General features: G+C 44.5%; 1 protein-coding gene and 1 long non-coding RNA gene across 3 annotated transcripts in view; both read left to right on the top strand.

Moving 5' to 3' along the window:
* LOC115079295 overlaps positions 1-22771 on the top strand; it is a 160288-nt gene that overhangs the window by 8108 nt on the left and 129409 nt on the right. Inside the window, exon 1 of one of the 2 annotated variants that reach the window (XR_003853247.1) lies at positions 6033-6141. The exons of the other annotated variant lie outside the window; for it this stretch is intronic. This is a non-coding gene — a long non-coding RNA (uncharacterized LOC115079295). Of the gene's footprint in view, positions 1-6032; positions 6142-22771 lie in introns of those variants that run through there. 2 annotated transcript variants of the gene reach the window in all.
* KCNJ11 (potassium voltage-gated channel subfamily J member 11) lies at positions 6981-10244 on the top strand. The gene has a single exon (XM_029582695.1). It carries the CDS (start codon positions 7359-7361, stop codon positions 8535-8537), a length of 1179 nt encoding a protein of 392 aa, XP_029438555.1. The 5' UTR covers positions 6981-7358; the 3' UTR covers positions 8538-10244.

Genomic DNA, 22771 nt, shown 5'->3' with positions numbered 1-22771 from the left:
ATTAAGGACATAGTACATTAAAAAGACTTCACCACTTATTTAATAAATGTTGGTATTCTCTTGCCATCTAGAGGCTGTAATAAGCAACAGGCAATCATTTTGGGGACGCTGGTTTACCATTTAAAGTCTGTCCTTCGAAACACTACCCAGGGGACATGTTGAGGGCTCTAACGCTCCCTAGAAATGAAATGACTAGAACATGGGCCATTGCTTCCGAGCTCCTTGCCAGCAAGTTCACAAACCTCTGAGGCAAAGTGAACATTGGCCAGTCAGAAGGCAGGTTTATAATAAATTGTCAGCCAAGGTTTCTGCAGGGAAACTAGCTTTAAATAATTAATTCAGATTTCTGAAACAGAAAGTAGAGCAGCCGATGACTCTCGCCTCATCTTGTTCATGTCTCCCAATGCCCCCTCAAGCCCAGAATTTCCATCTAGGCATATTAAAATCATTTCCCATTGCCTATGGCGCCATCCGGTCCTGTCACTGGCACCAACCCTGGCCAAGAGCGGGAAGAAAAAATCAATGCAGGGCCTGGTTTATTTGGGAACAGGAAACCTGTGTGGATGGAGGGGTTGGGACCACTGTGCTGATCTTAATTTCGTTCCACTGTCTGAGGAAGCGGCAACAGGACTAGCAAAGAGGTCTTAAAGGGGTGTAGGAGGGGTCCAATATCCCTGGGGATTCTTCCTCTCCAATCGGAGGGCCCCCCCCACCCGATCTCTGCAGGATCTCCTCCTCCCCCCAGAGAGCTTCTGCCTATGGGTTTCAAAATCTTAAATCCACCCCTGTTCCCTTATACTTTGAATTGCTATTTGAGGGACTTTTACCTTTGTGTCCTATAGGGATACAGGTCAGTTCTGTCTTATCGAGCTCCTCCTCTGTGATCTCTGATCACAAAGTTAAAAATATAGCAACAAACCCAAGTCAACTTTCTCTTCCAAGAAGAAAAAGAAAAATTGCCCAGCTCAGAGCACATTGTGATATCACTGAGGATTTTTAAAGCTGCCCTGCTATTAGTTAGCAGTTATCATATGCAAATGTCTGCACCAAAAAAGGAAACTAAGCAGCATGAAATGTTTGTACATCTTTTATTTGATATTTTCAAAATTATACAAATAGCAAGAAAATGGTACAGAGTCCTATCAGAAGTCAGATATCAATTAAATATTATGTTATATAAAGATCAAAAACCACATAACCAATTCTAACCAGTTTTCTTAGCATACATAGTTACTTGCAATAAATCATTCAATTTTTGTTATGGATGATATCGAAGGGTATTGAGTCTTCTATATCAGATTTACCTTATTCATAATATAAACTTTAAAAAGAGAGGATTCCACATCTCATAAAATTTGTGACCAAGATCTTGCATGTTAAAGTAACTTTTTCCATTGATAATATTGCCTATTCTTGCCTAAGCCAGTTGTTTCAGAATGGATGAAATGGCGTTCTCCCTTTGGCCGCTCCTGAAATATGAGCAACTGCCTCTAATGCAGTACTTAACTTCTCATTCAGGATAGATTCCTTTAACTGCATAATACATTTAAGCAGAAATGCATCCCAGCTCTCTCTTGATATCCTACAGGCAGTAAGCCTTGCCTAATCACGTCTCATTGTGGGTTCTTGGCTAATTTATAGATATGGACCTTTTGGGGTTTTTTTTTATTTTATTTTACATGGGAATTTCTCAGAATTTATTATGGTCAGGGCTTACTTTGTGGGGGAACGGGGTGAAACGAGGTTCCAGCACTCTTTTTCAGGCTTAAGAGTCAGAACAGCAGGTGGGGTTCTGCTCCAGGCAGCCCGCAGGGAGAGGAGCTGAGGCTGTGAAACACACAGAGAAGAGAGCAGCCACTCTGCTCCCCTAATCCAGGCCTCTCCTCTCTCGTCCATCCCCCCACTTCTCCTGTATTACAAGGAACAGAAGGGGAAGGGGTGGTAGTGAAGCAAACACTGCAGAGCAGACACAAAAAGGGCTTGAATTAGCACAAGTTTGAAAGTTGTAAGCAATAATGCCACTTGTTAATGCTTTAATCCTGGTCTTGATGAATGGCACTGCTGCTCACAACTTTCACATTATGTAAATTCATCCCCTTTTAGTGTCCATTACTGAGGGCTTGCTTTGTGGCAGAACAGCCCAGAACAGATGTTCTGTCACCTTTTTTTTTTTTCTGGGAGGTGAGAAAGAGGAGCAGAGTTGGCAGCGTAAATCGTAGTAGTTGCATGGATCATTAATGGACCCTGGCCCTTGGAGGAAGCAGCCCCATGGCTCTGATTCGGGGGAGAGAGAGAGAGAGTTCACACCTGGTCCTGGCCCCTCCGCAGTTCCACTTCCTTTCTGTCTACAAAGTAAGCCCTGATTATAGGGACCAATAATGGGAGGAAATCAGTGGAAGTAATCAGCCATTTCCCACTGATTTTTCTCCCTAGTAATAGACTAGGACAGAGGGTCCCAAGGCTGTCCTGGGAGAACCCCCAGTCAGTTGGGCTTTCAGGCGATCTGCAATCAATAGACACGGAGGCAGTGAAAACCCGATTGGCTGCTTCCCATGTCTAGGAACCACTGGACTAGGAGAATTTTTTTTTTCATTGGGTAAGAAACCAGACCTCTGCCTCCCAGACGCACAGGAAAACAAAAATAAAATTACAGTCCCTTTCTTTACCCCATTACCACCACCACTGACTAGAGAGCCATTTAGCTCTAAGATTAAGGAACAGATGGTGGGGAAAAGATTTATTTTATTTTTGCCTCTCCTGTTCCACAGCATTCTGAGAGTTTTCCCCAATATGGAAAAAATCAAAGTTAACGTCCCTGTGTTTTCATGACCCGGAGACGGGGAGATCACCCAAGACTAGACGAACTTTACTAGTTCAGGATTTTACTCCGGCCTGCTCAGACTGGAGATTCATTAGCAACATCCCAAGTGTTCTGTTACTGAATACAAATGAGTGCCTAAAATAGCATCTGTCAGAACATCTAATACTGCAATATCCGAGGCTCTGCTACCTTGTGGAAGACGAGCACTCAATGCACACTCCTGGCCAGCCTTGTGTCTCCACCGTGGTGCGGTGCTTCTGACAGAGAAAACCAGGCGATCCAGGAATAAAACGGAGCACTTTACCCTCCCACACTCGGACGGTTGATCAAATGGGAGTGTGCAAGGCTCCAATTCATTCACCCCCCAAACCTGACCTCTTTATAAACTTCCCTGGTCAATATCTGGCAAAAGAGTACTACACTCATGGGCCCTGCAATCAAGCATACAAGTGTAATCAGATTAATGATGCAGACTTTCCGCCACATCAGAGGTGCTGCATGATGGCTTCCATATTAGGTTGCCTTGGCTGCAAGTGTAGACCCCCCCTCCTGGGTACTTTATGGCCAAAGGGAGGGGGCACTTTGAGAGTGTCTAAGATACCACACCCTAGGGGTGGTTCTGTTTGGAGGAAGCTTCTAGTTCTGTGGCCTATAGGTCCTTTCTTCCAATAAAGATGGGGGCATTCTGTCTTCGCTGATGCCTAGCTCTGTCTCCCTCTTTCTTTTTCCCCTGGGGTTGTCGAATCCACAAAGGATTAATGGATGAAGGTGAGGAAATCCTAGAATGGAAGGAAAGGGAGAGAATCACTTGGACATCTTTGTCTTCAGATAGGTGAGCCCAACTTGTACAATAATCGTACTATGTATGGCTGGTTGATACATTTTTTTCATTTCCACTTTTATTATATGTGAGGACTGTTCTTTGGCTCTTCCTTTCCCTATTTGTGAGGTGGAAGCATCCATAATGGAATCAGTTGCTGCTGACATTATTTGTGACCAGTGAGAGAACATCCCTGATAGCACTAATGGCATTGGCAGACATGATAACTGCCACTGACTGATTTCATTAGGGAGCCTCGCCTGCCTATACTGAATCATGTCCCATCCCACAAGTTATAGCATTCTGAGTAGGGTTTTGAACTAGAATCAGCAGGAATGGGTGGGGCAAAACCCTAAGGTAATGAAAAAATATTAAATACTTATATAGAAATGGGAGGGCGCTATCTGGCAAGCTATGTACACTAACGCTCAAAGTACGGGGAAATATAGTGCTGGTGGACTTAGAAGGTAAGGAGAAGGCACTGAGGGTTAATTTGGAAGGAGGGAGTAGAACATCTATTTATATTGGTGCAATATACAGACCTCATCGCAGACAGAGGAGATCGATAGAGATTTAATGGAGGATAGTCACCAAATTTCTATGAAAAGGGAGGCGCTATTGTTAGGGGATTTCAAGCTGCCAGATGTTAGTTGGAACATCCCCGCTGCAGTGTCTTCCAGAAGCAAGGAGATCCTGGATGCTCTGCAAGGAGAACTGTTTTTTGTTAACTGGAAATAGAACCCACACGGGAGGAGTCAGTCCTGGACCTGGTGCTGACCAATGGGTACAGGATCTCTGATGCAGTAGTGGATGATCATCCGGGATCCAGTGATCACTTGATGGTGTGGTTCAGTATTAGGGCACAAGATATGAAGGTTCATTCATTCAACGGCAAGAGTCCTAGATTTCAGGAAAACTAATTTTGTTAAAATGGAGGAGTACCTTTTAAAGAGTCATGAGCTGGTTAGGAAAATCTAGGGAAGTAGAAGAACAGTGGGTAAAACTAAAAGGAGATATTATTAGGGCAACGAATCTCTTTGGTATAAAGGAAAGAGGTACTATGGTTTTCTAAAGAAGTAGCTGAAAAGGTTAGCATTCATAAACTACAAGAGATCAGAGAAAGTGGAAGACAGGCTGTTTTAAAGTTGACACAATGTAACGAAGGATTTTAAGGATACATTGTTTTCTGTGCTTTGTATGGGTTGATTGTGCAACATTAGGGTCTAAATGTATGAGTGGTTGCAAGTAGTGTTTTTATATGATATGGAGCAGAATTAACCCACTGTATTGTTATGAGACATTTTTGTTAATCAATTAAAGATGTTTGAAATATGTGATTCCTTCATGTTCAATATATATGGACTGGATATTGACAGATAAGATTTAATACTAAAAAAAAAAAAATGCAGAGTAATGCATTTAGGCTGTAAAAACCCAAGGGAGAGGTACAGTTTTAGGGAGTGATTGTATCTCATTATGTTAAGGTGGCCAAACAGGTGGAAAGTCAGAAAGATGCTTGGCTGCATTCAGAGGTGATATTGGACCTGTATGGGTCCCGGGTGAGACCTCACTTGGAATTCTGTGTGCAGGTCTGGAGACCGCACCTTCAGAAGGATATAAACAGGATGGAGTCAGAACGAGGGTGGCTGCTAAAATGATCAGTGGTCTTCATTCTAAAGCATATGGTGACAGACTTAGAAAGCTAGAGGAAAGGCAAAATAGAAGAGAGATGACCGAGACATTTAAATATCTTAAAAGTTTCCATGAACAGGAGGTGAGTGTTTCTCACAGGAAAGGAGGCTCTAGGGGTAAAGGGAGAAGACTCAGGAACTATTTCTTTACAGACAGGGAAATGGGATGCATGGATCAGCCTTCCATTGGAAGTGGTGGAGGCAAAAAATGCTGTCACCCTCCAGGAAATGTGAGCCCTTGGGCTGCTGCTAGGCTGGCACGCCTGGGGCATGTAAACATGGACTAGCTGCTAGCAGGCAGCAGCTGACATGCCAAGAGCAAAGTCTTCCACCTGGCCAGCCACCTCCCTCTTGGGCTGAGCCTGCAGGATTTCTCTGGCAGGGTGCAAGGAACAATGAGTCGGGCAGGCCAGGGTCAGGGTCTGCAGAGTTTGCAGTGTGTCGAACTGGCAAGGTCAGTGTCCAGGCAGAGGTCAAAGCAGACAAGCAAGGTCAGAAGGCAGTCCAGGTAAGCAACAGAAGAACAGTCTGAGGAAAGGCCGACTAGAAGGCAAGGTGTAGTAGGGTAGGAGAACAGGGCAAGGCTAAACACAGAACCGGCCAAGTAGCACGAACAACTCACACCTGTTGAGGTTCTGGCTGGTTGTGGAGGACTTCCTTATATAACTAAGCAGGAAGTGATGTCATTAGCCAGCGCCCCAGGAAGTCCTGGCTGAGGGTCTATAAGAGGAGCCTCTGATTGAAGGAAGTACTATAGGTGGCCCTTGGATGCTACAGGGAGCAGGATGCTATGCTGGAAGCACTTGGAAGTAGGTGTTTGGAATTCAATAAATTATGAATTTTGCCTCTTTGGCAATCTTTTTTTTTTTTTTAATTCTCTTTTGGCCTGCCTTATCAATGTTCTTTAGCATTTAACTTGATGGTGCTAATGTTTTTTTCCCATTTTCTTCATTTGGATCCCTTTTCCGTTTGTTGATTTGACAACATAAGTGGACTATGAGAAATTGCAAAACTGGGAGGCTGGGCATGCAAATGGCAAATGTGATGCACTATAAGGTAGATTTTAAAAGGGCCAGCGCCCGTAAATGAGCGTCTCTCACCATGCAGAAAAACAGACCTTGTTTTATAAGCTACGAGTGTAGGTTATAAAATACTCTCCACGCATGGCTGGAGCCGTACGCACATACATACGCGCGCCACTCTGCTACTGCTCCTTGTTAGGTGCAGGAGTACATGGGGGGGGGGGGGAGGAAGAGAGAAAGACAGAGACTCTCTATAAGGCTCAGTCAGCTACTCTACATATGGACCATTGTAAGGGGGCAGTTTGATTTGGGATTTCAGGAGCTGAGTTCATATTAGGGGGGTGTTAGGTCAATTTTACAATGGCTACCTCTGAATGTGTCTAACAGCTGATCAGGCGGCGGGCTGCCCCTCTGGATCAGAAGATGCGGGGGAAGGTGAAAGCCTTCCGCAGAGGCGCAGAGACACTCAACGCCAGTTCTTGATTCATAAAAACGGGGGGGGCGGGGGGCGCGATCCGTTTCTCCTCCGCTAGTGCTGTTTGCCCTGACCTGACGATGCAGAGCGAGGAGAAGGACAAGTGTGTGCGGCGCTGGGCTCCCTCCCCTGCTAAAGATAGCGAGGCGGGCCCGCCCCCTGCCTGACGCAGCCCCACGGCAGCTGCATGTGCCCGACCCGGCTCCGGCCGCTGCCTGACTTGCACCAGGAGACCAGCGGCGATCGGCGGCCAGGACGGGGCCAAAGGCGAAAAGCCTGGAGCGTCTCGGGAGGGGGCTCCGAAGGCGGCCGCCACCCCTCGGCGTGCGACCCTGAGCCCCGCTCAGCATCTCCCGGGGAATCAGCAGTAGTGGGGGCGGGGCGGGGCGGGGGGGGGCCCGCGGCGGGGCTGAGTGGCGCGAGCAGCTGGGGGCCGCCGGTGGCGCGAGGCAGCGGAGGACGCACACCTAGCCCCCCCCCTTCTTTGTTCTGCTCGGGCTCTGCGTCCCGGGGGGCGCCCTAGCATGGGATGGCCATGCTGTCCAGGAAAGGGATCATCATTCCCGAGGACTACGTACTGACCCCCCGCCTGGCGGAGGACCTCTCGGAGCCCCGCTTCCGCGCGCGCGAGAGGCGCGCCCGCTTCGTGGCCAAGAACGGCGCCTGCAACGTGGCCCACAAGAACATCCGCGAGCAGGGGCGCTTCCTGCTGGACGTCTTCACCACCCTGGTGGACCTGAAGTGGCCCTACACCCTGCTCACCTTCACCATGTCCTTCCTGTGCACGTGGCTGCTCTTCGGCATGGTCTGGTGGCTCATCGCCTTCGGCCACGGCGACCTGGACGCGCCCGAGGACGGCGCCCCCGTGCCCTGCGTGACCAGCGTGCGCTCCTTCACCGCCGCCTTCCTCTTCTCCATCGAGGTGCAGGTGACCATCGGCTTCGGCGGCCGCATGATCACCGAGGAGTGCCCGGCCGCCATCCTGGCGCTGATCGTGCAGAACATCGCCGGCCTGATCATCAACGCCATCATGCTGGGCTGCATCTTCATGAAGACGGCGCAGGCCCACCGGCGGGCGGAGACGCTCATCTTCAGCAAGCACGCCGTGATCGCCCTGCGCGGCGGCCGCCTCTGCCTCATGTTCCGGGTGGGCGACCTGCGCAAGAGCATGATCATCAGCGCCACCATCCGCATGCAGGCCGTGCGCAAGTGCACCAGCCCCGAGGGCGAGGTCATGCCCCTGCACCAGATCGACCTCCTGGTGGAGAACCCGGCGGGCGGCAGCGGCATCTTCCTGGTGGCGCCGCTCATCGTCTGCCACCGCATCGAGCGCGGCAGCCCCCTCTACGACCTGGCCCCCGGCGACCTCACCCACCACCAGGACCTGGAGGTCATCGTCATCCTGGAGGGGGTGGTGGAGACCACCGGCATCACCACGCAGGCCCGCACCTCCTACCTGGCCGACGAGATCCTCTGGGGCCAGCGCTTCGTGCCCATCGTCAGCGAGGAGGACGGCAAGTACTCGGTGGACTACTCCAAGTTCGGCAACACCGTGCGGGCGCCCACGCCCCCCTGGACGGCCCGGCAGCTGGAGGAGAACCGCGGCAGCCTGAGCCCGCTGCCCGTGTCGCCCAGGAGTATCGTGCGCAGGAGGAACGCCTCCAAGAAGCTGAGGCCGAGGTTTACCATCTCCGACGAGCCTTCCTGAGACCCGGGGTGCGAGCTTTTCGTGGCAAGCGGCAGCCGGCTGGGTGCACCTGCGTAGGGCGCTCACGCTTGATCTGTCTGACCCGCTGCGCCGGGCTCCTCCTTAGTACATGCCGCGGCCGGCAGGGTCGATTGATTTTTTCTTACTTTCGCCCACACCTTACTGATCTGGACAGTTTATCTTTATATTTTTTTGAAACCCTGGGCGCAGTTACAACGATGTAAAATTCTTCATTCTAACAACATGGCCCAAGGCAAGTGAAAGGATGGAGTCCTCCTCCGTGGTAGAATGTCTGAAAAACGTATAGGGGACAAGATAAATATATTTAGAGGGCATTGCTTTTCTCTTATAAAGTCATTGAGAACGCGAATCCTATCAACTGAGGGATTTCAAGTGCACTGGAATTGCATGCTATGAACTGGGGGGGGGGGGGGTTTCTCTTAAAAACTTTTTTTTATAGTTTTCAAATAACTGTCACGTGACCTTTTTGATACTTATTGTAATTAAAAAAAAAAATGAGGTCATTGCGGAAAGAAGCTGCTGATATCGGTAGAATACTTTTACTTTACAACTACATAAGTATAACCCCCTTTTTTTTTTTTAAGAGGCTTCTACTGTCGCAGGTCCATTAGCAACTTATTGCATATATCTTATGAGCAGTGTGTGTGACTATACTGTATATCTTACTCAGATATGTTATAGAGAACAGATACAATATAAAACTGGGGAGTAAACTAAACCTTCAGTCAATCGTGCTGTAAGAATTAGATTTTTCTGACTTCTCCTTTGAAAGCTTAAGCTCCGTTGTTTGTACCGAGAATTTTAGGCTCAGAGTCTCTTACTTTAAAATCAACCTCTGTAATGAATGCTGGTAAGGGAGGTCACAAGACAGGTAACTCAATCCAAGCACATAGTACTGTCATTCTTAAACTATTATTTATAAGTGCTGGTGCTGCTTCTGCCAGTGAGCACAGACAGTTGCAATGTTGATTTTACTCTCTTCCCAGCTCCTATTTAACGTTTCCTCGCGTCTAAGGACCGAGGCAGAGGTTGCGCACGGTTTTCAGTGATTAAGAAGCAGTTTATCTGGAAGATGAAATGGTCTAAGATGGGCTTCAGCGGGCGGTTTCAGATTTCACCTGGTTCAGCTCAAGCTGTGGCCTTTTACTCCCATGCGGTGTTGCTAGGAATTCAAAGCACATCTACAGAAAACGAGGGTCATTTTTGTTAGGAAGGTGATAGGCTTACAAGAGGTGGTGGCACCCTCTAGGTTAACCAAATTATCCAGGACACAGTCCACGCCCTAACATTTTACATGGCCACATCCACATATCTAAATTCTTGGAGGTGCTTGTACGTACTTTTTAATTTAAAAAAAAAAATATTTTTTTTTTTAGTTTACCTTTAAATCAAATATCTTTTTGTAATGAACGCCCTATAGATCATACAGGAAAAATTCTGTAATTCATAGGAGAGATGTTAGAATCCAGGTTGTGCTACCAGGCTCCAAGAAGAAGCAAAGGGCTTAATTTAAGCATTGGTGGGAAGCCCCTGGGAACCCAAAGCATTGTCATGGTAACAGGTTCCCGGCAGAATGTGCCCTAGGGCAGTGTTCAGGAGTATTTCTAATAATTTGTATTCATTTATTTTGTAAGGAGAGCAGTTGTCTTGCTTTCGCTAAATAAAATTCGAATTATTTATTTCTAATTAGTTTTTGTTTTTATTATTTTATTTATTCCAGTGAGTAATGGTTGGTCCATTGCAATTTTAATACTGAGAAGAATAAAACGGCCTCACCAAATGCGAGGTCCCAAACAGGGGTAAGCAGGTGCCCGCTGTTGGTGTCAGATTGATTGAAAGTGCGAAATCTAATGGAGAAAGAGAAACTATTTTGTCATTAGAGGACAATTTCTATTCTAAAGGGAATGATAGCTCCCCATTACAGAAAGAGAGAGGATGGCCAAGCCTAAGCAGTACTGCTGGATCTGACCTTTCATAACCTCGTCTTGTAGCTCGTGTGCTGCTTTCCAGGGTCTCCCAAACCTGCCGACTCCGACCATAAATTAGTTCCCAAATTTTATGCCTCCGTTGATCTCATCGATGCTGCTATTAGGACCCAATATGTGCTGCGTCCCCCTTCAACTTGCTATTTGTACAGTGTCTTTAAGAAATGGAAGCTGTGGAGTTAAGATAATGGGTCAGGCAGAGCTCCTGCTGAGGAACTCTCTGAAGTGAAATGAAGGGCTGGGAGCGCTTTGGGGGAGCTCTGCCTCTTCAAAAGCTCAGAAATGCAAGAGAAACGCACGAAAAGGCATTTCCGCGCCAGGGACAGCCTGAGCACGGACGGGGAGGACACAGAGACGACGGCGATCGCTGCAAGCCCTGCAGCCGCACTAGGCAGCGAGGTCCAGATGTGCAGTTCGGCAGGGAGGCAATGGGGGTGGTGAACCCCCCGCGCGCCCCCCCCCCACCCCATCACAGGCGGAGCCTCGGGGCGGCTCTGATGGGAGGCAGCTCGCTCCTGCTGAAGGGGCCGGGGCAGGAGTCCCACAGCCCGGCAGAGGGGCCCGGGAAAGGAAGCCCCTCCAGGCTTCCAGCCCCAGGGCATTTCCCTCAGCTGCCCCCTGCCACGCGTCTGCAAAGGACAGGACCTCCCTCCCGTTTGTGCTTAATGGAGCGATGTTCTCATGCAGTGGAACAGGGGCGACTCCATGGGGGGTCGGTGTCCCCCCCCCCCCCCCCCCCCCCGCCAAATGCCAAATTTCTAGAGCCACCTTTGGTCACTAAAGATGCCAACTTCTGTGGTTAATGGGAAGAGTAGAACTAGCGGTGGCAGCCAGCGGCTTCTTTCTTGGCGCTATTGCTAAGGTCCCTTCTCGTTCAGGTATTTTGTGTCCCGTATTTTATTCATTTAACTTCATCTCCTGAAGTTCCCTCTGCAGCTGTGACTTTACTTGCCAGCATGGGGCTCTGATAAAGACTAACAGGACCATAGGTTTTCAGTGCATTACAATAGTTGGTATTGACAGGCTTCCAGATTTTTACTATCAGCCTATTTAAATCTTTTTTTTGGGGGTTTTTTTTTCCTGACAGTGATGTCTAATAGCTAGATCATGTATATTGTGTAAATGGCTCGATGATACTTCAACTGATCCGCTTTCTGTATAGCTAGGCCAAGCTTCAGCCCTGGACAAGGGGCCCTGTCACTCAGGAGGTTTCCAATGAGGTGAAATTAATTTTTAGGACCTGCCTTCCTTTTTTTTGCTGACCCTCAATAAATCTTTTGGCAGTTGACAACCTGTTACTTAGCCTCTCCCACTATTACCAATCTAAGAGCTTTCAGAAAATCTTTAAATACCAATATCACCTAAAAAAAACCAAAACAAAACACCCAAGGAATATTTAGTGAATTTGAGTGCTTTGCCCATCAGCTGAATGAGCTGAAAACATTTTTTTGCTGATTCATTACCTAATGGAGTTCTTTGTAACTCATATCAAACTCCTTTCTAATAATGCTTAGGTTGGAGTTACCTTTAGCAAGGTGAACTTGGGCCATGATTTTTCAAAGTAGGGAAAAATCAGAGATTCTCCCAATACCAAAGGTGTTGAACTTGCCCCATGCAAATGAATTAGGTAGTCTAGGCTGTATCTAAGAGCCTCGGTGACAGATGAGTAAAGCCTGTGTCCAGGTCATGTGGCTCTCCCCCTAATGAAATCTCATCTATTGCTTTTCACCAAGTTTCTTCCCCTGACTTGCAAAAGTAGCTGCCTCGGACATCTGCTTGCTCAAAAACAATTTTGTGACTTCCTAAATAGAGGGTATTCAGTTACTTTCATATGATCTTTTTATTTTCTGGCTACTTTTTAGGCTGTGTTCATCCAAATTTTTACAGCTACCTGTATTTTGTTTAATTCAGTGTGTTTATGTTCAATTACTTTTATTAGTAGTTAATATAATATGAAGTTACAATTTGTAATGAGCAGGTGATATTCACAATATCCAATATTAAAATTTACTCCTATAACAATTAAAAATGTTATGGAATTAATCTGAATTATTATATTGTCCCCTCTTTTTAGGTTCTTTCTCAAATACAATTATTAGGATAGGAAGAATAAATGTTAAACTTTCCCTCCCTTCCCTCTAAAAAAAAAAAAAAAAAGTTACATTTCAAACATGCCAGTAAATATTTTTTGACAATTCTTACTATAAATGATCATCGCCATAAATATAATAACTCGCCATTTACACAATATACGTTATCTAGTTATTAGACATTTCTGAAGGAAAAGATGAACCTATTTCAAGTGTGTGTTATATCTGTGCCTGAAATGATAACTTTGTTACCACAACAGGCAAGAATTTGTAACAGATCAAATAAATAGGAGGGGCCCAGGAGAGGCAGGAATTAGGTTTGGATGCAATTATGGTCTTACCCAGAAGCTTTGCTATCAATTATCCTTTACACCACTTTTGTTTAAAATTCAACAAATAGATTAAAAAAAAAAATCTTCAGAGGGTGAAGAAAACAAAAGGTGATAATAAAATGAGGATATAATAACCACTGTGTGTTTTCAGAGTTAGAGCCATCAAACGAAATGGAAAACCAAATATTCATAAGTTAAATCTCTTGCCTATATTTAGGGAACTCAGTGGGATGCACTATATATTCTGGATTTTACAGTCATATGTACCAAGCATTTTTCCAGTTGATTAAAGAGTGTTAATGCAAGGATTATAACTTACATTAAATGCCTGCAATACTGCTGAAAATGTGTTATCGTGTTTGAGTTAAGGCTAGCATGCAGTTTTTGGCATTGAGATGCATTTATGCCCAAATTTTAAAAACCTGGTGTGCGCAAAAACTGAGGGATATGCACATGGCCAGGCCATGCACACGCCGAGCGCATTTTCACAACTGCCCCGCCATGTGTGTGTGTCTCTCTACACTTGCAGATGTGCAGACCTTTGTGAAAGGGGCAGGCTGGGGGAGGGATCTGGGTGGGGCAGGGGCCGACCGGGACAGTGGCCATTAGGTCCTGTTGCGGGGAAGCGCGTGCAGGCCAGCTGCCAGCATCTGGAACTTACTTCATCTATTCAGATGAAGTAAGTGCCAAAATTTAAAAAAAGATAAGAAATGGGGTTTTAGGGATCAGGGCAGAGAGGGGAAAAGAGAGGCAGAGTAGGAAGGGGGATAAGGAACAGGGAATGGCTAGATCGCGTCCCCACATGTTTATTTTAAAATCCCACCCTTGTGTGCTCGAGACTCCACCCACCCACACATGCACACACCGATATAAAAATCAGCCACGCATGTGCACGTGGGTATCGTATTTTATATCATGCGCATCTCCATGTGAAAGTTTATAAAATTGGCGCGTCTCTTAAAATCTACCCCTATATGTTTAAATGAGCTAACATGCAAAATTGTGCAAAGCAGCTCATTTAAATGTAGCGTGGTTTGCATTAAAGCATGCATCTATGTTAAGGCCACCATTAATGCTAAACTTTACACCTCTAAAGACATACATTCATGTGTTTTAACACATGTTTGCTGTGCTTGTGATATGTTAGTCACTAAAAGACTGATATAAAAAAAATTGAGCATCTACATTTAGGCTCCTAAGATACATTGTCTAAGTAAAGTGCCTATTTCCAGCTGAACTTAGGGATTCTAGCTTTTCAGCTGGAAATTCACCTAAATTTAGAATCTTAAAACAGGGTGTAAATGTAGGTCTGCTATTCATTTGCCTATATTTAGGTTCCTAAGTTAGGAGTTTAGTGCTGAAAATCAATGCTTAGCTCCTAACTTTTTTCTTCCACTATAACTCTGCTCCCACATCTATCCCCATTTTAGGATCAGTTTGCCAAGGTTGTTTGTTTTTGTTTTGTGTTTGTTTTTTGTCACAAATCTACAATGCTAAGGAGCCTTTTAATTTAAAAAAAAAAAAGGACCCCTTTTAGTGTATACTCAACAAGAGATATCTTTTTGCATAGTGATATTTTCCAGGTGTGACAGCTGAATAGGGATAAGAGAAGTGAAATATTATTGTAGTGTTTTATTGTGCCATGTGTTAGTGTAATATTAATGTTACTTGTTTTCAATTGCAATCCACTTTGTGCAATATGGATGGGAAGAGTGGAATATAGAAATATTAAACAAACATGTTCAGGGGTGAGTAGATAGAAGGGGTACCATTACTTTTGATTTTTTTTTTTCCCAGTAACATGTGTTCAGTCCCTCCAGGCCTTGCCCCCCAACTCCAGTGAGTGTAAGGTGTTTGAAGATGCTCTCCTTCAACTCGCACCCTGGCTTGGTTTGGTTTTCCTTAGTATGTCTTGGCTTTTGGACACTCAAGAAAACTCACAGCATCGAAAAAAAAGCACAGATCAATTTTACAAGTCTCTCTTTTCTACTGGCTTTAGTTAGAAAAGAAATAAGCAGCTCTTAATCACAGATGTATTTTTCATGGCTGCCTGTTCACCAAAGGCAAACTGAGGGAACGCTGAAAGCATTGGCCCAACTTGTTCACATATGTCAGCCTTTGACCGCTGGTGTTCCAATGCGTGCATAATCTCTAAATGCAAACAGGCGATCGCACTAATAACACGTCATGCCTAGCAACAAAGTGCACAGATGACCGAGCTAAGCGTGCCATTCGATCAATTGCCTGTGTGCGTTCTGCACGCCGTTCTTTAACCTGTGTCAGAAACAGTGTCATGCAGAGGACCCTCTTCATCAACAGCAGATTGCAAAGAGCAGGCGCCAGGGCATTCATGAGATAATGCACGGAGAAGCTGCTGCTGCGGAACGCTGTCCTTTCTCTGGCAAACTCCCAGGGTCACAATGATGCCACATTTGCGGGAACCTTACCAGAAGGTAACCTGTTGAAGCATCAGCCACGAAAAGAAGCAACCAAAGGAAATCCAACAGCAGGGAAAACACTGGGATGAAAAGAAATGCATCAGGAGTTGGAGTTAACATGCTAATAGCTTGGTTTTTCATAATTTGATACATAATAGATGCTTCAAGGTAGAAAATGCTAATTTTAGAAAAAGCATAAGAATAATACAAATTTAAGCCAGTCCAGTGGCTCAGATTGCTGTGCACTGCCATGCCCCGCTCCCTGGTCATCTGGGGGTGCTGTGGAGGCAGAGCCCCCAAGGTAAGGGGTCACAGTCATTCCTTAAGAGTGACACCTAGTTGCTGGGTTCAGGACCAGAGGTCAAGAAGAAGCCCTGGTGCACATCCTTTGGCCCAGCTACAGAACAGGGCAGTGCAAGTCCATTCAACAATGCCACAGCAGTGGCTTCTGTGAACAAAGAAGGGGGCATGAGACGTGCAACCCTGATACTGGAAATGGCAGAAAAGCAATCTTTTAGACCTCTTAGCTGTGCATAAAGCAGGGATGAATAATGCCCAGGTGATAGCTAGAAAGAATGAGAGCTGGCACACGAGACATTCGCACTCAGAGAGAGGTCATGGGGGAACAACCCAATGACATCTGATGGACACAAGAAAAAACACCAAGGTTGGTTCTCTTCTTTGGCTGAGGAATTAATGGGGAGGCAAAGGGATAAATGTGTTGTCCCAGACCTGGGGGGTAGACCAGATGGTGCATATATTCTGCCCCATGACCAATGCTAAGCAAGGTAATCAAAAAGATTTTGCAACATCCTGGATGGGTGGTATTACCCGCGGCAGATTGGCTGAGGTGACTCTGGTATGCAGATCTGATAAGAATGAAGATGACAGACAGAACCAATCAAATTCAGAGGAATAACCACACTCCTCAGGCAAGGGCTGGTGATCACAGAAAAATCAGAGATTCTCACTCATGGTCAGCTATTGAAAGGGAGAAATTTAGCAGAAAGGGTTACTGGAGTCAGGTAATCTCTACTCTACTAAAGGCCAGAAAGAAGACCACCTTATTTACATATGCTGCATATGGAGGATTTTTGAGGTTCGGTGTGAAGGTAGAAAGCTGGCTCCAAGGAAGGCGGAGATGATATCAATCCTATAATTTTTGCAGGAGAATCTGGACAAGGGGCTGGCAGTAAATACCCTGAGAGTCTAAAGTAGCAGAAATTGCTTGCTTCAGAGGACCATTTAGAGGAGTCTCTGTTGCCACCCACCCAGATGTGGTACAGTTCCTAAGGAGAGCCAGCAGGTGAGACCACCATGGAAGAGCAATGTGCCTCCATGGGACCTAAAGCTCCTATTAAAAGCACTGGCTAGGGCACCATTTGAATCCATTAGGGAAACCTCTCTGAAGGACCCAACGCTGAAAACAGTAATAGTGGTGTCTGTCTGCTCAGCAAAGAAGATCTTGGAGTTACAGGCCCCGTCTTGAAGGGACTCCTACCTACTTTTTTCAAAGGAGAAAGTGACAATCTGGTCCTTCAGAAGGTCATATTAGAATTCCATATCAATCAAGCCATCACACTGCCGGGCTTCAGGAAGGTGGAGCGTGTAGAGAAGCACATGGTCCTGAGGTTCTTTGATGTTCGCAGGGCACTTCTGAGATACCTGAAAGGAAGTCAAGTTATTTGTCCTGTTCTCAGGCCCTAGGAGAGGAGAGATGGCGTCCAAGGCCTTGTTCACCAGGTGGATCAGGGAGATGATAGCCGCAGCTTATTTGCTGAAAAGCAAGACGGTCCCGGAGAGGCTAAGGGCTCATTCCACAAAAGCGCAGGCAACATCATTGGCAGAATACCGAGCAGTGACTCTCTGCAAGGGCACTACTTGGGCATCAGTACAGATGTTCACATTTATATAGGTCGCACCTCTATGAGAGCAAGGAGACTAAATTTGCTATTCTAGAGGTAGCGCTAGACATCCTACCGGGATGAGTACAGCTTTGGTACATCTCACATGTCCCTGGTCTGGCAGGATGAACAGGAAAACTGTTTAGTGATTGTCATACACTGCAGCAGCATTGTTAATCTCTTCTCCTTTTGTCATGTTGAAACTTTAATATCGTTTATTGAAAAGAGACAAATCTTGGCCTCCAGTGCATGTCTACCAACCAGGGCAGGTGATAAAAATTGATTCTCTTGTTAATCACTAAAAAAAAAAAAAATACTCCCAAAACATTCACTGTATGCTTTTCTTACTGGTGGTATCTGAAATTGGTTTTCATTCATTGAGCTGGAATAAGTGACAACCCATAGTGATTTTCTTTTTAAAAAGTACCAGGTCAGGGCCAACAGCAGTTTTCACCTTCCAATGCAGTTGGGGGGGGGGGGGGGGGGGAGGAAGCAGTTTGCTGCTGTTCAGAAATGTGCAAGGTTAGTGACCAGGCATGACCAGGAAGAAAATCTGCAGTGGTAACGAGACTAAATAACGCATTTTCAAAGATTTTGGTGGACTGCAATGGCTGGACTAAGAAATGGTCACGTGCAGAGTGCTGCAGTTGACTCAGCAACACTTGAGAGAAACAAGATACAGAATCTCCGGCCCTGGAGCAAGCTGTGCTATTAAAAGAAGTGAAGGCATGTTTTGAGAGCCCAGAGATAGCTGCATCTTCTTCAATGTACTATTGGCAAAGCTGCACTGACTGCTGATCATTGCTTGCTTCTGAACCACTTTAAAATCAGTGCTTGCAAACAGCATGACAAAACTTTAAAAGACTAGAAAGTGATTTGGGGGGGGGGGGGGGTGGCACGAATATTTAAGAAAAGCAAACAGAGAAACATTAAAGATGATGACAGATGAAGACCTTAAGGCCCATCTAGTCTGCCCAATTTCATCTCTGGTGCATACTATAGACGCCAGTTGATCTCTGGATTTCCTTTTACTTTGCAAACTACGGATCCTCTGTTCCTATCACGTTTTCTTGAATTCTGTTACCATTTGTCTCCACCTTCACTCTTCCATGCACTCGCCAACCTTTCCATGAAGAGAGATTTCCTGAGGCTTTTCTTCAGTCTACATCCCCTTGGTGCCTCATACCATGATCTCTTGTTCTAGATCTAGAGCACTTTTTTTTTTTTTTCTTCTGAAGATTTGGTTCATGTACCTTTTTACTTTTCACCTTTCAGCTATTTAAATGTCTCACAAGATACCTTGCCTCTAATGTTCAGTACTTGTTGATCAGTTGCCCCTCCTTGCCATTCATTCTTGGCATTGTAGGGTGGTGAAACAAATACCTTTTTTCTTTTGCTTGATGCTGCAGTAAAATCACAAACCAGCATTTATGACTTCACTGTCGGGTAATATGTAAACGGCACTAGTTCAATCTTGTACATCAGTGTGGAGACAGATAGATAGACTTAACACTTTGTTTTCCCTATTGTCTATACTGCCTGCATAGTTCTTTTGGTTCATAGTTTCATGGGCTGATCATGACAACACTATGATAAAGATGAAAAAATGTATTTTAACACAGTAAAGAGTCAAAAATTCATAATTTAACAATGAATTAAGGGAAAATGCCACAGGATCCACAATTAAAAACATATAGTAAAATCATGTCTCTCCCAATAGCATCACCTGGGTTTTAGGCCCCCAATGTTTTTAAAACTCATTATCATTAAATTATTTTAACCACCCTCCTTAATGTATTCCTTTTCAATTTGTAAGATTAGTTATCTATATATATATATATATATATATAACATCTCAGGATCTTTTTCTCTATATGGACCAGTGAAGACTATTAGGCACCCTAGTCGAACATTCATCCTTGTGTGCTTCCCCTACTAATGTTCAGGTCCATAGGCTAATACCCACTCTCTCTTCAGAATTTTGATAAACTCAACAATCATGATGACAACCTTCCCAGAATAATCCATCATTGGACAGAGGGAAGCCGATTTCAAAAAGCTATTTACATTTGGTAAATACCAATTTACCCAGAGGTACTGGGACTTTCTGAGAATTTCCAACCCTAAATGCACCTTTAAAAGTGAGCATGGTTCAGAGGGAATGGATGCAGCTCCTAAAATTCGCAACAAGCTTCCCACAGAGTTGCAGTGATTATTTGGCGATCCAGGAAACTACAGACCGGTTAGCCTGACTTCAGTGCCAGGAAAAATAGTGGAAAGTGTTCTAAACATCAAAATCACAGAACATATAGAAAGACATGGTTTAATGGAACAAAGTCAGCATGGCTTTACCCAAGGCAAGTCTTGCCTCACAAATCTGCTTCACGTTTTTGAAGGAGTTAATAAACATGTGGATAAAGGTGAACCGGTAGATGTAGTGTACTTGGATTTTCAGAAGGCATTTGATAACGTTCCTCATGAGAGGCTTCTAGGACAAGTAAAAAGTCATGAGATAGGTGGCGATGTCCTTTCGTGGATTGCAAACTGGCTAAAAGACAGGAAACAGAGAGTAGGATTAAATGGACAATTTTCTCAGTGGAAGGGAGTGGACAGTGGAGTGCCTCAGGGATCTTTATTGGGACCCTTACTTTTCAATATATTTATAAATGATCTGGAAAGAAATACGACGAGTGAGGTAATCAAATTTGCAGATGATACAAAATTGTTCAGAGTAGTTAAATCACAAGCAGATAGTGATAAATTGCAGGAAGACCTTGTGAGACTGGAAAATTGGGCATCCAAATGGCAGATGAAATTTAATGTGGATAAGTGCAAGGTGATGCATATAGGGAAAAATAACCCATGCTATAGTTACACAATGTTAGGTTCCATATTAGGTGCCTCAACCCAAGAAAGAGATCTAGGTGTCATAGTGGATAACACATTAAAATCGTCTGTTGTGTGCTGCGGCAGTCAAAAAAGCAAACAGAATGTTGGGAATTATTAGAAAGGGAATGGTGAATAAAACGGAAAATGTCATAATGCCTCTGTATCGCTCCATGGTGAGACCGCACCTTGAATACTGTGTACAATTCTGGTCGCCGCATCTCAAAAAAGATATAATTGCGATGGAGAAGGTACAGAGAAGGGCTACCAAAATAAGGGGAATGGAACAGCTCCCCTATGAGGAAAGACTAAAGAGGTTAGGACTTTTCAGCTTGGAGAAGAGACGGCTGAGGGGGGGGATATGATAGAGGTGTTTAAAATCATGAGAGGTCTAGAATGGGTAGATGTGAATCAGTTATTTACTCTTTTGGATAATAGACTGGGGGCACTCCATGAAGTTAGCATGTGGCATATTTAAAAACTAATCGGAGAAAGTTCTTTTTTACTCAACACACAATTAAACTCTGGAATTTGTTGCCAGAGGATGTGGTTAGTGCAGTTAGTATAGCAGTGTTTAAAAAAGGATCGGATAAGTTCTTGGAGGAGAGGTCCATTACCTGCTATTAATTAAGTTGACTTAGAAAATAGCCACTGCTATTACTAGCAATGGAATAACATGGAATAGACTTAGCTTTTGGGTACTTGCCAGATTCTTATGGCCTGGATTGGCCACTGTTGGAAACAGGATGCTGGGCTTGATGGACCTTTGGTCTGACTCAGTATGGCATGTTCTTATAATTTTGAAGACCCAGCTTTTTAGGAAAGCCTATGAAACTTCTTCCAGTTGGCTATAGATAAAATTTCTATGTATTCAGGTCTTCTAGAGCATCAGGAGAGACAGTTAAATCTGAGTTTTCTCAATTTTCCTAAATTTCCAATATCTCCAGAAGGCATGGAGGAAATAATTTACTGGTCTTGAGGATTTAAACAAAAACTATTCTCCCTATTAACTAGGGCATTTCTTTTTCTATATGAAGGAATGATCTTCAGTAGGCATAGAGTAGTTCTGGAGGAGAATATCTGTGAACAATTTTCACTTTGTCTAAAAATATGGACACTTGAGCACTCTTTTTGCATTATTTGCTTTAGAACATGACTGTAATTTGACTTTAAAGCCTTTTTTTGTTATAAAGAATTTGCTTTTCTTGGTCACATGATTTTCTGACTTGTGTCAAGGGATGCAGCAGAGATGGAAATAATTTTTGGTGCTAAGACAGCATTACCTCTATGTGTGTTATAAAATATGAATCAAATACCTACATTTTTCATGCTACAGTTAAAGCATAGAGTTTGGATGATCACCTGAGCTTCTACCTTGTTGGGATTTGCAAAGTAATTTTTGGCTCTAGATGTGATAGCTCTTATTTATTTTTTTACTTTTAGGTGGTGCTTATATATACATGAGCTCTACATTTCCCTGGGTCCTCCTTTTTCAGGTCCAATGTGATCACAATCCATTTCTTTTTCTGTTTGTGTTAGCTTTATGGCTAAATATTTTGATGTAGTGATTTGATTTTCTAAGTTTGAGTTTGTACTTGAATGGCTTGTTTGAAAAATAGTTATTAAAAAGTAACTTTGTTAGCTTTAAAAAAAAAAAAAAAATTCTTTCCAATACAGGTTTGGGTAAAATCACATTAAGGGTAGACAATCATGTTTGTGGTTTCTAGACATGTTACTAACAAGGTGATAGAATTTTTCACGTCTCCTCTCCCATAAAAGTTCACATCAGTGTGGTTTACCCTCCCTCAATCTGACCCTTCTAGTGTCAATTTTAAAGCAATTGATAGCCCCTGTACCATCAATGGTTCTCCCAGATGTAAGGAGGGACTGCAAACAAAGCAGAGAAGGGGGGGGGGAGAACATTCTAGATCAATGGTTCCCAATCCTGTCCTGGGACACCCCCCCCCCCCCCAGCCAGTTGGGTTTTCAGGATATCCACACTGAATATGCATGAGAGAATTTGCATGCACTGCCTTCATAACATGCAAATATATCTCATGCATATTCAGTGTGGATATCCTGAAAACCTGACTGGCTGTGTGGTCCCCAGAACAGGTTTGGGAAGCCCCTGCTTTAAAGTGTTAAGAGCAGTGTACTGATCTGCTTCAACAATCAGTGTTGGAGCTGCCAGAAAGAATGGAAATGTGGTTAAAATGAAATGTTAGAAGTCCTAATAGAAGCAGATGCAATCACATTCCTGGGCTCGTCTGGCAGGTTGTGATGGTAAAATAGACTTTTAGCAGCTGGGTCTCTCTGATAGGTGGTAAGTACTGTAATAACTACATTTCCACTAGGACATGTAGGTGGATGAGGCAGGCTACACACAAAAAAAACTAGGAGGCTTCCTAGTAATGAGAGCCATTTCAATCAGACTGAGAGGACAGAATCAAGGAAGCAGCTGGGTCTGTCTGGCAGACTGCAAGTATAGAAATAACTAAAACTCCTACTTCGTAGCATAGTAAGTGACAGCAGATAAAGACCAAAAGGTGCGTCCAGCCTGCTCAGCGAAGTGCATTTG

The sequence above is a fragment of the Rhinatrema bivittatum genome, chromosome 17, assembly GCF_901001135.1.
Source record: "Rhinatrema bivittatum chromosome 17, aRhiBiv1.1, whole genome shotgun sequence".
NCBI classification, from domain to species: Eukaryota; Metazoa; Chordata; class Amphibia; order Gymnophiona; family Rhinatrematidae; genus Rhinatrema; species Rhinatrema bivittatum.
The sequence above is the reverse complement of the archived record's forward strand: the minus strand, read 5'-3'. Positions and strand labels throughout refer to the sequence as shown.

Coding starts and splice junctions, on each gene's coding strand:
- KCNJ11 (XM_029582695.1), top strand. CDS start 7,359: ATGGCCATGCTGTCCAGGAAAGGGATCATCATTCCCGAGGACTACGTA.